The sequence below is a fragment of the Aspergillus chevalieri genome, chromosome 2 (assembly GCF_016861735.1).
Source record: "Aspergillus chevalieri M1 DNA, chromosome 2, nearly complete sequence".
Lineage (NCBI taxonomy): Eukaryota > Fungi > Ascomycota > Eurotiomycetes > Eurotiales > Aspergillaceae > Aspergillus > Aspergillus chevalieri.
In genome coordinates, this window is record NC_057363.1 from 965,809 (window position 1) to 979,207 (window position 13,399).

Genomic DNA, 13,399 nt, shown 5'->3' on the forward strand with positions numbered 1-13,399 from the left:
ATCGTCGGCAGTGTACGGGGGTATCAAGCCATTGATGAACTGTCAGCAGTCAGTTCAGCCGTACAAGTCAAATGGCGCAGCTACACCAATAATATTAACTATGATTTTGAACGCCGGGAGTGGGGTTAAGCTATGCTGCACGAACGGATGCAGCCGTACAGAACGGCCATTTGCCAATAATAGACTTTTCTGGTACTTAGGGTACGACTGCAGGATGCTATCCTTCCACCGTTCTCCACACTTCATCAGGGTGCGTAGTGAGTATTTTCGGATGCTTAAAATAGCAGTAATTACCTCATGGTCTAAATTAAGGGAAGAGGACCGGGTTGATGCTGGGAAGGGCGTTAAGGGAGGCCATGAGTGCTGCATTTTGCTACGGAATAAGTCAAGACACTATTCTGCTTGAACAGTAACATAATCTGCAGCGACGAAATTTGTAGATGGCTGACTGTGATGATCTATGGCTGCAGAACTGTCAGGGATGTACTTTTGACTAGCGACTTGTCTGGCGTACAGTGGTGTATACAGTGCGACATTGCTACATTCAGCCTGTGACTTCCACTCCGAAACAAACTCAGGATTGAGTCATCACAGGCTTTGGGCTAAGCTGAGGGGCGTGGACCCCAGGCTGAAAAATGGGAAGCATCTCATTCACCTTCGAAACCAGAGCGCATTCGTCACCTGTAAGGTGTATACCTCGGGACGAGTGTGATGCCAGACGGTAAGCCACAGCGCAAGGTTGCGTTATAAAAAGCCCGTTGTGCAAGGCTGAAGAACGAGCAGGCCTGGTTTGTTAAAGCATTATGAGGTCTTCTATTTCTTCAACATCGAAGATGCCTCCAAGTTCAAGCCTCAGCTGGAGGAAATGGCCAACAAAGTCATCACACCCCGCCAGTAGTGCCCAAGACATGCGAACAGAGACTTTTTTCTACAATAGTGCGCGGCGCCAGGGCAAGATTACAGGCCCGCCGGTGCTGCAAATTGCTGGTGTCAACACCACATTCAGTTACGGCGGTCTGGCAAAGGTGAGTCTCCTGGAACTTCTCCCCATATGGCTGGCCTCTCTCGACAAATTTCGTTTTCTCTTTTGGATCTTCATCTCCAGAATACAGGGCAGCAGGAGAACATTGCTGACATCTCTATAGCTGGGGAAGGAAGGTTTGCAGGGCTTAGCCTTCCGTGACGGTCAATTCCACAGCATGGTGAATGAGCCAACGGGCTGAAACCGAGAGGAGCTTTGGCTGGACTCGTTTCGAAAGGGGGTCGATGGGGTAATGCTGATTTGTGGTGAGGACAGGGTGCATACGCGATTTGAGCAGATGGAAGAACCCTACCTGAAGGATTCTGTGTAAAAAAGGTCGAAATAATTCATGGAGAGGACTTGAAAACGCGAGGCAATGAACAGTGAGTATGGGCCGCTATTGCTGTGAGTTCATCTGGCTAATTTGCACTCAGCTTTGGATTCAAGGATGGTATCGCGCAGCCTCAACTGGAGGGTCTTAATGACCCAAGGGCCAACACGCGCAAGAAATCTTTCAGAAGCACGCCGCCAGGGTAAGGTACCAAAACAGACGGCCACTATGACTAGGCTGACAACTCCAGGGTCATTATTACCGGACGCGGCCGGGGGCACAATGAACCCGACTGGGCTAAGGATGGTAGTTACATGGCCTCTAGGAAGTTGAGACATTTTTTCCTGGAATTCAAAGAGTATGCTATCCATTGTTTAATATAGTGTTCTTGTCCCTGGGCTGACTGGCTTCCTGCAGCTTTTTACAGCGAGAGACTTCCCGTCTGGGATATGCTCCAGAACAATTAGGCACGCGCCTGGTTGGACGCTGGGAGAGTGGTGAGTCTCCAGATCAATCATCATCACTTCTCCCGTCAAGATGGATTATTCCTGACAGGTATTTGCAAGTGCCTCCCAATGGAAACGAATCGCGATGCCGATAATCCGCAGGCGCTGAGAAGGACGACTTCCACTTCACCAAAAATGACCAATCAGAGTGCCCCTTTGCAGCCCATATCCGCAAGGCGAGGCCTTGAGGGGACGTTCAGAGTGCCTTTGGCAATAATATTGCCGAGGTAAAGTTCGACATTATGCGCCGCGGCATCCCGTACGGGGCCGAAGCAACAGATGAAGAGCTGGCTCAGAAGAAGACAATTATGGACCGTGGCCTTCTATTCGCCTGTTACCAGATTAGCCTCAGAGCTGGGTTCGAGTTTATTACCAACGGTATGTTTCTCGCCCTTGGTCTGGAGAATCAGTGATAAGCTGACTGCATCTCTTCCTAAATAGGTTCAATAACGATTATTTCCCACCCAGGACTCCTGTGCAACCTGGAGCCGATTCCATAATGACGAACAGCGTCAAGAATGCCACTAACGAGGATAAGAAACTCTTCATGAACATTGTCGACAGCAAGCAGCAGGCAAAGAAAATCGAATTCGACCCATTTGTGGAATCCCACGGCGGCGCATACCTCTTCATGCCGTCCTTGGACCTATTGCGGGAAATGGCTCACTAGTCTTCCTGTCGGTCTGTCAGAGAGATTTTGATTGTTTTGTTTTGGTTTTAGTTCGGTGGCCTGTACGCTGCACAAGCCTTACCGCGATAGCAATATCAGGAAAGCTTCTTGTCTATATGAACGCAGTTCAAAGTCATAAAGCCATATCTGTAGATTGATCGTAAACAGAACGTGTTGAATCATCGACCTCCAACGAATGCCAGAGTACTATCTATGAATACGTAGGGGAACGAGAAAAGATAAAATAGATATAGTTCGTATACCCAAAAGAAAAATGACGTTGGATGTGAAGGCGGTGAGGCTTATTATCCAGCTGAGTACATCTTTCAGTCTTTCTCTTCTCCTCTTTCCCTCTTTTCTTCTTGCTTGTGTCTCTTTCCTCTCCTTTTCTTCATCATTGCCATCGAGAGAGGGTTTTGTTGGTGCTTGGGTGTTCTATACATTCTGCTGTTGCTCGATATCACTTCTTCCGCGGTCCCTTCGATCCCCGGTTCTTCCGATATCTCCGTTCATCTACAAGTTACCCCTAGTACAGTACGCGATAGTTCTACAGCCGTTCTTGTTATATTTAGCGATACGCAGAAAGCGTTCCCCTGATTCCGCGATAGATCTCTCTTATCGCGCGCACGGGCTTATTCAGGGGATTCAACATCGATCCAGACCAGAATGCGGGCACCTTCAGCGACGTGATCCGATGTCCACAGCGTTGACGCGAAGAAATCCATCTCTTTCGGGATCAGAGTGCCAGTCGAAGAGGGAGGGGTACATGCGATCCTCTTGTTGTGAACCTCTATTGGTGATCTTCGCGGCGGTTTGACACGATAGTCGATCCTTCGAAGCTCGCGATCGCCTGATTATTAGCCTACAGCGACTCCCTCCTTCGTACAGGGCCAGTGCCCAGTCGACTTTTCTTTTTTATTTTCTTCTTTTCTTCCCACGGCTTTTCGCCAGCAATGGGCCACACCCAAGAGCCGTTAGCAGCAGGTCTGCTCGCTGGGTTCGTTTCGACTATCGTTCCGTCATCCGTTCCTTCGAATCAGACACTCTCAGATGGCCATGGAAGTGGGGGTGCTGGGAGAATGCACGAATGGTCATCCTTAATCGGTATCATTACAGCCCTGGCCGGGAATGTGTTGATCTCTCTCGCCCTCAATATCCAGCGTTACGCTCATATTCGAATTGATAAAGAATGGATGCGTGATAGGATACAACGGGAGTCGAATTGGAAAAGGTCGCACCCAGGCAGAGATGCAGCGGGCGCTAACGGTACTGCTGAGGAATACCATGACGAGCCAAGAGGAAGACACCACGAGCCAACTTTCGAGCCTTATCGGGACGAATCCCCAGACCTGCAACATGCGCGCGAGGGCAGCTCCCGTGCTCGGAATCAACAAGGCGAGCAGTCTGCTTCGCATGGTGGCTTACAGGAATCTATCTTCTCCGACCAAACAATCCAACCCGAGGATAAGACCCATCGCAAATCGTACCTCCGTTCTCCGTACTGGTGGGTTGGCATTGTGCTCATGGTCCTTGGGGAGACAGGCAATTTCATGGCCTACGGTTTTGCGCCAGCATCTATTGTCTCGCCTTTGGGCGTCGTCGCCTTAATTTCCAACTGTGTCATTGCGCCATTTATGTTGAAGGAGCAGTTTCGCAAACGGGATCTATTAGGTGTGTTTGTCTCGATCGCTGGAGCTGTGGTGGTCGTGATTAGTGCGAAATCGTCCGAGGAAAAAATCGGCCCCCACGATATCTGGGTAATGATAACTCAGTGGGAGTTTGAACTATACTTGGGTCTGACCGCGGGTTTAATCGTCGCTCTCATGTGGACGAGCGCGAAGCATGGTTCGCAGACTATTCTCATCGACGTTGGGCTTGTTGCTCTCTTTGGTATGCCGCCCTTCTGTATTATGCGCTATTTACCGCATGTTACTAATTCTATATACAGGTGGATATACTGCTTTATCAACGAAAGGCGTATCTTCATTGTTGTCGTACACTCTATGGCATGTGATCACTTTCCCTATCACCTATCTTTTGGTGTTTGTCCTTGTTTTCAGTGCTTTAATGCAAATCCGTTACATCAACCGAGCGCTTCAGCGATTTGACTCGACCCAAGTGATCCCGACTCAGTTTGTCCTCTTTACGCTCTCTGTGATTATCGGCAGTGCCATTCTTTACCGTGATTTCGAGTCCTTCGGTGCCCAGCGCGCAGGGAAATTCGTGGGTGGCTGTCTCATGACATTCCTTGGTGTATATTTCATCACAAGCGGTAGAGTCCGTGCGGATGATGAGTCGACCTACTCTGCGGACGATGAGGAGCAGGCAATCGGTCTGTTAGCCGGGGAGCGTTATCATGATAACGTTGATGTATCACCGCCAGGACCAGAATCGAGGATACATAAGTCGTTACAACGTGTCCCCGAGGCTCATGACGAGGAGCCGTCATCACCCAGAGGATCACTACTCAGCCAAGGCATTGATGGTTTCGAAGACGACCACCCTACACCCAGGGGCATTCTGTCGGCTGCCCCCTCTTTAGAAGATTCACTGACCACTGGATCACTTCGTGCACCATCACCCGAACCTCCTCATTCGCTTATCACGAATCCCTGGGCTGATTCTCAGGAACGCCTTGTCGACTCCCCGGCATCAGAACCCCAGATTCGCCCGGTTACTCCTCCAGAGCAGACTCCCGACCAAACCATGGGATCGACGGTTCTTCTCCGCTTTCCACCTGCACCAGGTGCGGAGAGCAATGCCCCACAAAATGACGACAGCGAGGCGCCAGAGGCCGATCCCGCCCAGCCTGCCGCTCCGGAAACGCCTCCAGCCCGTAGGATGCGCAATTCCATCTCGATGCGTTTCTCGCCTGGTCCGCTTCTTCCCGCTCTTTCCGGCGGATTCAGTGCAGTAGTAGCCGAGTCTCTCCGCCGCGGCGAGTCTAGCCCGGTGAAAGAGCGAAAGGGCAGGAGAAGGACAGACAGGAGGAAGCAATTAAGCACGACTGTCTTGGACGGCGCACTTCGCAGAGCAGGTGAATCCCGAGAGGCAGAATATGACTCTGACGGCGCTGTCGACGAAAACCAGGACTCTCCATTTAATGTGTCTACTGGTCGACTCAACTCGACAGGAGGGATACCCACTGGTCCTTCGACCCCGGCTCCCCCACGGGGCATCAACCGCGGACATCAAGACAACAACGAAGATGTCTCTAGCCTCAACCGCCTTCGAAGCCTCAGTGATTCCTGGAGCGGCGGACCAACATGGTTAGGAGGTCTCCTCCGTAGAGGCAGCAAACAACACCAACAACCACCAATCAACGAATCCGCCATCTACGGCGATGAAAGCGAACAACAATCCACTGCATCAGGGAACACGCATCAGCAATGAAATACAAGCGCATACATGACAGCTTCTCAAGGAGTGGGCCGGCTCACTTCGGCGGGTTATTGGTACATACATGTTCTTTTTCTATTTTTTGCATCTTCGTTTTTCATGTGGAATATTAGTGGTTCGGCATTGTCTTTATTCTTCTTGTGCAGTGTTTGTTAGGTATCATTTTAATAGATTTGTGAATAGTATGAAGCATAGATGCTTATGTTGTTGGTTTGTGGGGATATATATCGTGGACATATGGGACTCGAATTCGACCTAGTAGTTATATTTATCTTCACCGAGTATATATCAACTTCCATGCAAGATATTATTGCTTCTGTTATGTAGTTTCTGGTACTCAATTCGTAATTGCAATGTACCAGCATCCGACTTTACCTAGACATAGCAGCTCTTCCAGTAACCACATTCCGCTGCAAATGCATTTGGCCACGAAATAAACCATATCATCCATTGCAAATAGCACAATAAAATAACTTTTTGCATGCAACATACTCATAACAAAACCTATATGCTTTGATACAATTTTGAACACCCTACCCTCGCTTACTTTTGATATGTAAAACCAGATCGTCCAGCATATTATGAAACTGGCTAATCTTCAGAGACGTCTTTGGATTGATGTTCCTGCTCCGCACTGTCATCGGCGTTCTCATTTGGCCTCGATGAAGTCTCGTGATCCTCTTGCGCCCCGAGATGGGTCGTTTTGTCGTCGTCGACAGGAGCGACGGCGGCGGCAGGAGTAGACGTAGTAGGCGCAGCAGCAGCATTCTCATCCCTGCTTTGCTGTGCAGCCTGAGCCTGAGTCTCCCGTCTAGTCTTCGCGCCCTCTTTCAACTTCTCCCACCGTTCTCTGTATCGACCAAGCACATTTCGTAATTTCTCGTTTTCACGGCCCGCCTGACCGAGTTCTTTCTCGCTGGTACGGACTAGTTCTTCGAGTTCCTTTATGCGTTGCTCGTGGTCTGTCGTTGATGGACCAGCGGTGAGCGGTGCAATGGGTGATGTAGCGGCTGATCCTCCGGACGGTGCCGGTAGGGGGTGGTGTTCTGGGGAGGGAAGGTGGTGCATTGCTCGTATGGATTGTTGCAGAGCCATTGAGGAAGACTGCGCGTTGACTTCCCACATGTGTAGACGTTTCGAGAGTGTGTCTGATAGGTGTTTTAGGGCTTGATTCTCCATTTGCAACTCTTCCAGTGTTTTGGGGTTTTGTAGGCTTGTGAGTTTATCTGCACCGCGGGCTACCCTGGATTTGGCTCCTGTCATGCTGTGGCGCATTTCTGGGGATGGGGTTTCTCGGGCATCGACAAAGTCTTCATCGACTTCTTCAAAGCTATTTCTTCGCGCTTCCTTTTCAGCTCTGCTTAGTATTCCAGCGTATGAGACAGTTCCGCCAGTCGTCGGGACGACGTAGAATGATTCCGCGGTAGTGTTCGGGGCCCCATTCGTTCCGTCGCGGACGGCTCGCAAGGCAGCCTTGGAGAATATTTTGCTGACGTCTGGCTCTGTAGATGTGCTGGGGCGGTCAGAGATGGCCTGTTGACGATCCAGTCTCGTTTCCGCGGAGGATTTGCCTTTCGTGGATTCTGCCTGGTTTGCATCTGTTCCCAGCGGGAGACCTGCGAATGCCAGGGGTGCAGATATCTTGGAGATCAAGCCTTCAAAAGTGGAATAAAAGCGCTGGAAAGGCTCTTCCGTAATCCGCTTCTGTCGCGGGGAGTCGACTGCATCTACAGGGACAACCTGTTGGGACGTGATATCCGTAGGGCTGATGCTTGGCGGGGACCATGGTTGTTTTGGTGCTGATACACGACCTGTGCGGTCCTTAGTTGGATAATATTGCGTGCCTCGTAGTTTCGATTCACCCGTCCTGGCCCTGGGCGGGCTGTCTGTCATCTTGGCCCCGGCCTGCTGCGAGGAAAGCGTAGGCGATGCAGGGGAGGCCCGACGAGGATGCGATGGAATCCCCCGTGCGGAGGCCAGATTACTCGCGATTGAAGATGAGGCCTCTCTTGTTGACAGCCTTTTATTCCCGGAAAGTCTTGGAGGCTGCTGAGCAACCGGTTGCTGGGCATTCAACCCCGGTGTAGTGGCAGGCGAAGATGTAGTCTCTGCCGCTGAAGCACTCGAAGGATTTTCATGCTGAAAACGAAGAATCTCTGCGAGTTTTTTGTGATGTCTTTCTAGTAGCTGAAGAGTCCTCAGGGCCTGCGAATCATGTCAGTTTCTCATGCCACGCGGGGTTCTAGGGATGGAATCCGAGTCCGGTACGTACCTCGCGGTCAGAGCTGGTATTAGCGGCAGTCGAAAACTCGCCAGCGGCGAGGTCGTGCTCCTCGCTCGCTGCTACGGGATTTGCTTTGCGAGTCTCGAGGACTGCATTGCGCGCATGGGTATGGGCCTAATATTGTCAGATCTAGCCAGGTGTAACGGAGATCGTCCAGCGGGAAAGGATCCTACCAAGGTGAGCGGAGCGGTCTCCATGGCCACAGCAAGTGATATATTCAGGTCACATATAAGAGAAGGTATACATGAGTGCTTGAAGAGAGAGAAAACTAGAAAGGATATGGTGAAGCCCAATTGTGACGCCATCACGAGACAGCGGTAAGGTGTAACCGTATTATTACGGCTTACTATGCGGACAGGCCAATTAGAGTGAACGATGGGAGATACCTGACGATACGAGACATTGCATATCTGACATGCCTTGCAGAAACAGCATAGAGCAGTATTATACAAGTACAAGTACATCTGTAGAGGAGTGCAATATACTACCAGTACAAATGATAACCTGTCATATCATGATTGTCAACCACCATACTAAAATAGAATCCCCCCTTATATGGCTGTCCCGCCGTTTCGTCCTTCCTTACCTAATCGGGTAAGTCGACGTGCGTGTCTCCTCTTCTCGACTTCTTCTCTCTAACTTCTCTCCTTCTTCAGCACACCTTCTCTCTATTCTACACCTCTCCTTCCTTATATTCTCTCTTTTCTTGCGTGTTGCAGCTTCCTCAGCAGTTGATTGTCTTCCTGTCAGGGCCTCCGTGCTGGTCACAGCTTCTCCGACGGACAGCTGCAACTGCTTTCTCCCGAGTTGTATATCCCGAATACATATCATGCCCTCTGCCGCAATACACTCCTACTTATCTGTTTCTCTCTTTCCTTGAATATCGAATTTCTTTGTCTCCCGGCCCTGCTTTTTGTCTAGTTCAAATTCGTCCCCTTTTCGTCTTGGCTGCTACTACTATTACTACTACTACCACTCTCCCCGCCGTTACACTCAATCCAGCCTCTCCAATACGCCATGGAGAACCCGCCAACGGCCAAAGAGCTTCCTCCAGCTCCCCTCCTCTCCGAACCCTTGAACATCAGCAAAATCAGTCGCACCCGGACCACTCCGGTTGACCTGGATACCATGGACAGTTCTGGACGGAGCAATGGACGTTCGTCGATCGACTCCACCTCCGAAAGGCCCAAGTCGCAGTCCGGGGAGGCGGCTGACACCGCCAGGGCTGGTCCCAGCGGTTTTTCGAAGCTACTCCGGAGGAAGAAGAACAAGAAGAATCAAAAGCAAACCGATGAACAGTCGACCGATAATGATAGGGATATCCCGGGTTCGCGTGACGGGGATTATGCTGCTTCTTTGTTCGCGAATGACAATAATCCTCTGCCTGAAAATGAGGCTGGGACACTCTTGGCGGATGATTCTGAATTGGACCGGTGGGTTTCTTTCTGCTAGTTCGAAACGGTGTTTTGCTTTTTTTTTCGTTGGGCTGACTCTTGCTTTTCTTTTTTCTTTTTTTTTTCCTATAAAGGTCCCTGCAAAACTCTTCCTCGAACAACGGCATTAATACCACGTCATCGCCTTTGATTCAGACAACCTCCATCGATGCTACTGATACCGAGGGCGTACAAGCGGATGTAGAATCCGCCGTGAGTGGTCCCAGTGCTACTGCATCCGATTCCAATCCCGACGCAGATCCGTCGAAATCTGCGACACAAAATCCATCGACTTTGGAAATCCCTGAAAGTCGTACTGGTGGGAAACGGAGGGGCACATCGCCTGGACGGCGATTCAAGAATGCGTTTAGCAGCTCTGCCCAAGACAAGAAGGATACCGAGGGTGGTCGCGAACGTTCATCTTCTACTTCGAGCAAGCGGAGTATGACGCTCTTTGGAGGCAACGGTAGAAGAGGAAGCTTGTCCGCGAAGAGAGCACAAACATCCCATGGTATCGTCGCCGAGCCACCTCCACCACTCCCCCCTATTCGTACGGACCTCACAGAGGACAAGCCTTCCGAACTGTCAGAGCGCCCAAGAACACCGCCTCATACAGCGTTACCGGTGCCAGCGCCGCATACCACCGTGACACCACCTACGCCGTCAGAGCATCGACTTGAGTTCCCCAAACTGATCGATTCTCCGGAAGTTACCAGCTCCCCCGAATCGATTACACCAGGCGAGGGTATTGTCGTGAGTCCGTCAGGGAACATGATTTCCCACCGCCGAGTTCGTTCAGCGTCGTCCGCCCACCGGCCTAGCAAACTATCGAATTCCATTTCCGTGAGCCCCACCATCGAAGAAGTCAAATCCAGCTCGAGGAACCCTTCTGCTGCCCAGCAGGCTGGCTTCTTTTCATCAATGTTTTCTGCAGCCCAAAACGCTGCCTCCACGCTCAGCAGCAGCCTGAATAATCAACCCCGTAATCCATCACAGCTGGACAGCACAACAAACGCATCGCAGACCAATAGCGGAGCGGAGGATGCAAAAGGGGACAGCAACAATAGCAACGGAGAAGAAAAGAGATCACTGGCAATTGAGACCCTCGGATCTGGCGATTTGGACTTCAGTCACCTGGAAGTAAATGTACCTCCGGGTGGTTCAGTGTCGACCCCGGACGGGATCGTTATCACGAAGCCGGATCTACCACCTGAGAAGCGCAAAAACATGGCTGTCTACCAACGGGATGAGGAGGCAGCAATGCTGGAAGGCAAGAACGCTGCTCATGCTGTTCACATGGCCTATGGGAAGCCCTCTGACGTGTTTGTAGTTCCCCCTACCGATGAACCTCTGGAGCTTGGGTCCACAACTTCTCTCCCCAAAGACTTTGGCGGTGATCAGCCTCCTCCGAGTGGTGATATCCTGGACGCAGATCTTGGCACTAGGTCAAGACGAAGTCCCAGTTTACGGGGCCGTCTGATCGGGCGGCATCGGGGTTCTTCTGCGGCTACAACATCATCCACTGTTGGTGCGCTTGCCGGTGCTGGTGCTGTTGCTTTGGCTGCCCCGGGTGCCACCCCGAGTGTTCCGCGATCGACAGGGTTCGCCGTTGCTGGCAAGAAGCGTAACAGGGACTTTCATCAGCTGTTCAGGAGTGTTCCTGAAGATGATTACTTGATTGAAGATTACAGCTGTGCGTTGCAGCGAGAGATCATTCTCGCTGGTCGTATCTACGTTTCCGAAGGCCATATCTGTTTTTCCAGTAACATCCTGGGATGGGTCACCACCCTCGTGATCAGCTTCGATGAAGTGGTAGCAATAGAAAAAGAGTCTACGGCGATGGTCTTCCCCAATGCTATAGCGATCCAGACACTGCATGCTCGTCATACTTTCCGCAGTCTGCTTAGTCGAGAGTCAACCTATGATCTGATGGTGAACATCTGGAAGATTAACCACCCGGCTTTGAAGAGTTCTATCAATGGGACACGGGTTTCTCATGGCACCGGCGACAAGACCGAGAAGGCCGGAGAAAGCGATGTGGAAAGCGATGAAGACAACGAGGAAGACGAAATCTACGATGAGGACGAAGACGGGGACACGGTGGACAGCTTTGTTGAGGCCGCAAGCGTCAATGGAAGCGAACCAACAAATCCAAGAAAGGCCCTGAGCCGTCAAGCCTCTGGTAATATTCCCAAAGCTAGTGCCAACGGACCTGACGCTGGTGATAACGGCAACTCTGCCTCTGGGGATACGGACTTCCCGGGGCCTGCCACACACGCGCCAACCGAATACACTGACCCGAATGGCCAGTATGATAAAGTCGTCAAGGATGAAGTTATCCCCGCTCCTCTGGGCAAGGTCTACTCTCTGGTTTTTGGACCGGCGTCTGGGGCATTCGTTCCAAAATTCCTCGTTGACAACCAGAAGTCAGGAGAGCTCCAGTTCTCGAGCGAGAAGCAAGGCCTTACTAATGACAGTCGGAATCGAGAATATTCCTACATCAAGCCATTGAACGGTTCGATCGGCCCTAAGCAGACCAAATGTATCAGTACCGAGTACTTGGATTTTCTGGATTTGGAGAAAGCGGTACTCGTCACCTTGACCACTCAGACCCCTGATGTACCCAGTGGAAACGTGTTCAGCGTGAAGACGAAATACCTGTTCACGTGGGCGGCGGGCAACCAAACGCGCTTCCTCATGACTTGTACCATTGAGTGGACGGGGAAAAGTTGGCTGAAGGGCCCGATCGAAAAGGGTGCTATCGATGGTCAAAGCGGGTTTGGAGGCGATTTGATCCAGGCTATCAAAGGTGCGATTGCTCCTCGTGCTCGCCCAGGCACGGCCAAACCTGGCAAAGGTAAGGGCAAACGCAAGAAGGGAGATGCCGCTGGTCAAGAACCGGCGCCTGCCATCGCGGCGACTGATGCTACCGCGAGCAAAGCCGATTCCTGGGGAATATTGGAACCCCTTCAAGGAGTACTCGAGCCTGTTATGGAAATCATGAAGCCCTTGGTGAGTGGCAATGTTGCCATTGCGATTATTGGCATTCTTCTTTTCCTCCTATTTTTCCGAACACCCTTCCGGTCGACGGTGCCGTCGTCGCATGACATAGGGTGTCCGGGGTACACCCTTCCTCAGCGTCTTGCCGCTTATGAGGAGATGTGGCGGAGAGAAGAAAGTGAACTTTGGAGTTGGTTGGAGGACAGAGTTGGTCTTGAAGGGGCCCTATTCCCAATGGTCAGACCATCTGTGTCACCATTACGCCAGAAGGCTCAGCAGCTGCGAGCTGAACGAGAACTGTCGGCAAAGATGAGCGATGACAAGATGACTGATCGGGAGATGGATGCTGCCATACGGACCACGCGCGAGAGACTCGATGCTCTCGAAGACATTTTAAACAAGCGCAAAGCGCACTCGATTGTTGAAGAAGTGCAATCACGCCATGAGCTGTAGCAGCTTGTGCTTCATTGTTGCTTCTTTGAAGCATAAAAGCCTATGTCTGCTCCCTTGTCTTTGGGTTGCAACATGCCATTCATTCATCATTTTTCCCTTGCTTTTCCTTTTTCATCTTCTTTTGGTCTTTTGGCTACTCTTGTTCTACCTTTATTCCATTGTCAGCGTGGTCGTTGGGGGTATTCTTTGATTCTTTTCATATTTTCTATATCTTCTGTTTCTCAACCCTTGCCTTTGTCTATCGAGCATGGTTGATCTTATTTTGCATAGTGCATACCTGCCTTGTCTGTTTTTTCTTTGTA

The 13,399-nt window shown here is 50.9% G+C and overlaps 5 protein-coding genes across 5 annotated transcripts; 4 read left to right on the top strand and 1 right to left on the bottom strand.

Moving 5' to 3' along the window:
• Positions 1-833: 833 nt before the first annotated feature.
• On the top strand, positions 834-2,046 carry ACHE_20328S (uncharacterized protein; the record flags this gene model as incomplete). The annotated part of the gene is made up of 7 exons (XM_043284618.1): positions 834-1,025; positions 1,146-1,202; positions 1,358-1,404; positions 1,456-1,554; positions 1,603-1,710; positions 1,770-1,849; positions 1,961-2,046. 7 exons carry the CDS (start codon positions 834-836, stop codon positions 2,044-2,046), a joined length of 669 nt encoding a protein of 222 aa, XP_043133392.1.
• Positions 2,047-2,100: 54 nt separating this feature from the next.
• ACHE_20329S (uncharacterized protein) lies at positions 2,101-2,528 on the top strand (the record flags this gene model as incomplete). The annotated part of the gene is made up of 2 exons (XM_043284620.1): positions 2,101-2,240; positions 2,300-2,528. 2 exons carry the CDS (start codon positions 2,101-2,103, stop codon positions 2,526-2,528), a joined length of 369 nt encoding a protein of 122 aa, XP_043133393.1.
• A 953-nt stretch (positions 2,529-3,481) lies between these two features.
• Positions 3,482-5,921, top strand: ACHE_20330S (DUF803 domain membrane protein; the record flags this gene model as incomplete). The annotated part of the gene is made up of 2 exons (XM_043284621.1): positions 3,482-4,418; positions 4,477-5,921. 2 exons carry the CDS (start codon positions 3,482-3,484, stop codon positions 5,919-5,921), a joined length of 2,382 nt encoding a protein of 793 aa, XP_043133394.1.
• A 597-nt stretch (positions 5,922-6,518) lies between these two features.
• Positions 6,519-8,516, bottom strand: ACHE_20331A (uncharacterized protein; the record flags this gene model as incomplete). Its single annotated transcript, XM_043284622.1, has 3 exons — positions 6,519-8,132; positions 8,200-8,325; positions 8,385-8,516. The coding sequence occupies 3 exons, from the start codon at positions 8,514-8,516 to the stop codon at positions 6,519-6,521; spliced, it is 1,872 nt and encodes a 623-aa protein (XP_043133395.1).
• A 712-nt stretch (positions 8,517-9,228) lies between these two features.
• On the top strand, positions 9,229-13,097 carry ACHE_20332S (GRAM and VASt domain-containing protein; the record flags this gene model as incomplete). The annotated part of the gene is made up of 3 exons (XM_043284623.1): positions 9,229-9,644; positions 9,740-10,914; positions 10,975-13,097. The coding sequence occupies 3 exons, from the start codon at positions 9,229-9,231 to the stop codon at positions 13,095-13,097; spliced, it is 3,714 nt and encodes a 1,237-aa protein (XP_043133396.1).
• Positions 13,098-13,399: the final 302 nt, after the last annotated feature.